Genomic DNA, 572 nt, shown 5'->3' with positions numbered 1-572 from the left:
GCTGCCAGGATCCTCCATGTTCAGAGCTCCCTGCATGAGCCAGCGTCGTCTTGCACTCATCTTCTGTGTGTCTGTCCTCATCGTGCTGCTCATCGCCCTCATCCTGCTGTGTAAGTGGGATCTCAGCTTGGGGCTTGCTGTGAGGGGGAGACCTAAGAGGGGCTGGGGAGACCTAGGCTGGGCAGTGCCTCAGGGAGCCCTGGGCCCCAAGGGAGCTGGCAGAGGTGTGCTCTCCCCATTTCCTGGGTGTCCCTGACATCTGGTGGAGAGACAGGAGGAGGATGGCTGGGGAGAGGAGATCTGCTGCTGGGGCTGGCTGTGGTACCTGGAGGGTGGGACGGAAGCTGTACCAGGCTTTCCTTCTCCTGCCTCAGCAATGTCAGGGTATTGCCAGAAGCACCCGTGCTCACCCTCCCTGAGGTGCAGGGTTAGCAGGCAGGAGCAGTTGGACAAAGTGCGGTCAGTCGGCAGGCAGAACAGGTACAGAAGCCGGGGGAATGTCTTTAATTCTTGCGACATCTAGCTGCTGCTTCTCCAGCTGCTGGAGCTGGCGGGCTTGAAGAGTTCAGCAG

General features: G+C 60.0%; 1 protein-coding gene across 1 annotated transcript in view; it reads left to right on the top strand.

Moving 5' to 3' along the window:
- TMPRSS13 (transmembrane protease, serine 13) overlaps positions 1–572 on the top strand; it is a gene marked incomplete at its 5' end in the record, with an annotated part of 4,225 nt that overhangs the window by 499 nt on the left and 3,154 nt on the right. The window contains 1 exon segment of the mRNA XM_009875685.1: positions 7–110. Coding sequence (XP_009873987.1) covers positions 7–110 — 104 coding nt within the window.

This window comes from Apaloderma vittatum, unplaced genomic scaffold, assembly GCF_000703405.1.
Source record: "Apaloderma vittatum isolate BGI_N311 unplaced genomic scaffold, ASM70340v1 scaffold29018, whole genome shotgun sequence".
Classification (NCBI taxonomy): Eukaryota; Metazoa; Chordata; class Aves; order Trogoniformes; family Trogonidae; genus Apaloderma; species Apaloderma vittatum.
The sequence above is the reverse complement of the archived record's forward strand: the minus strand, read 5'-3'. Positions and strand labels throughout refer to the sequence as shown.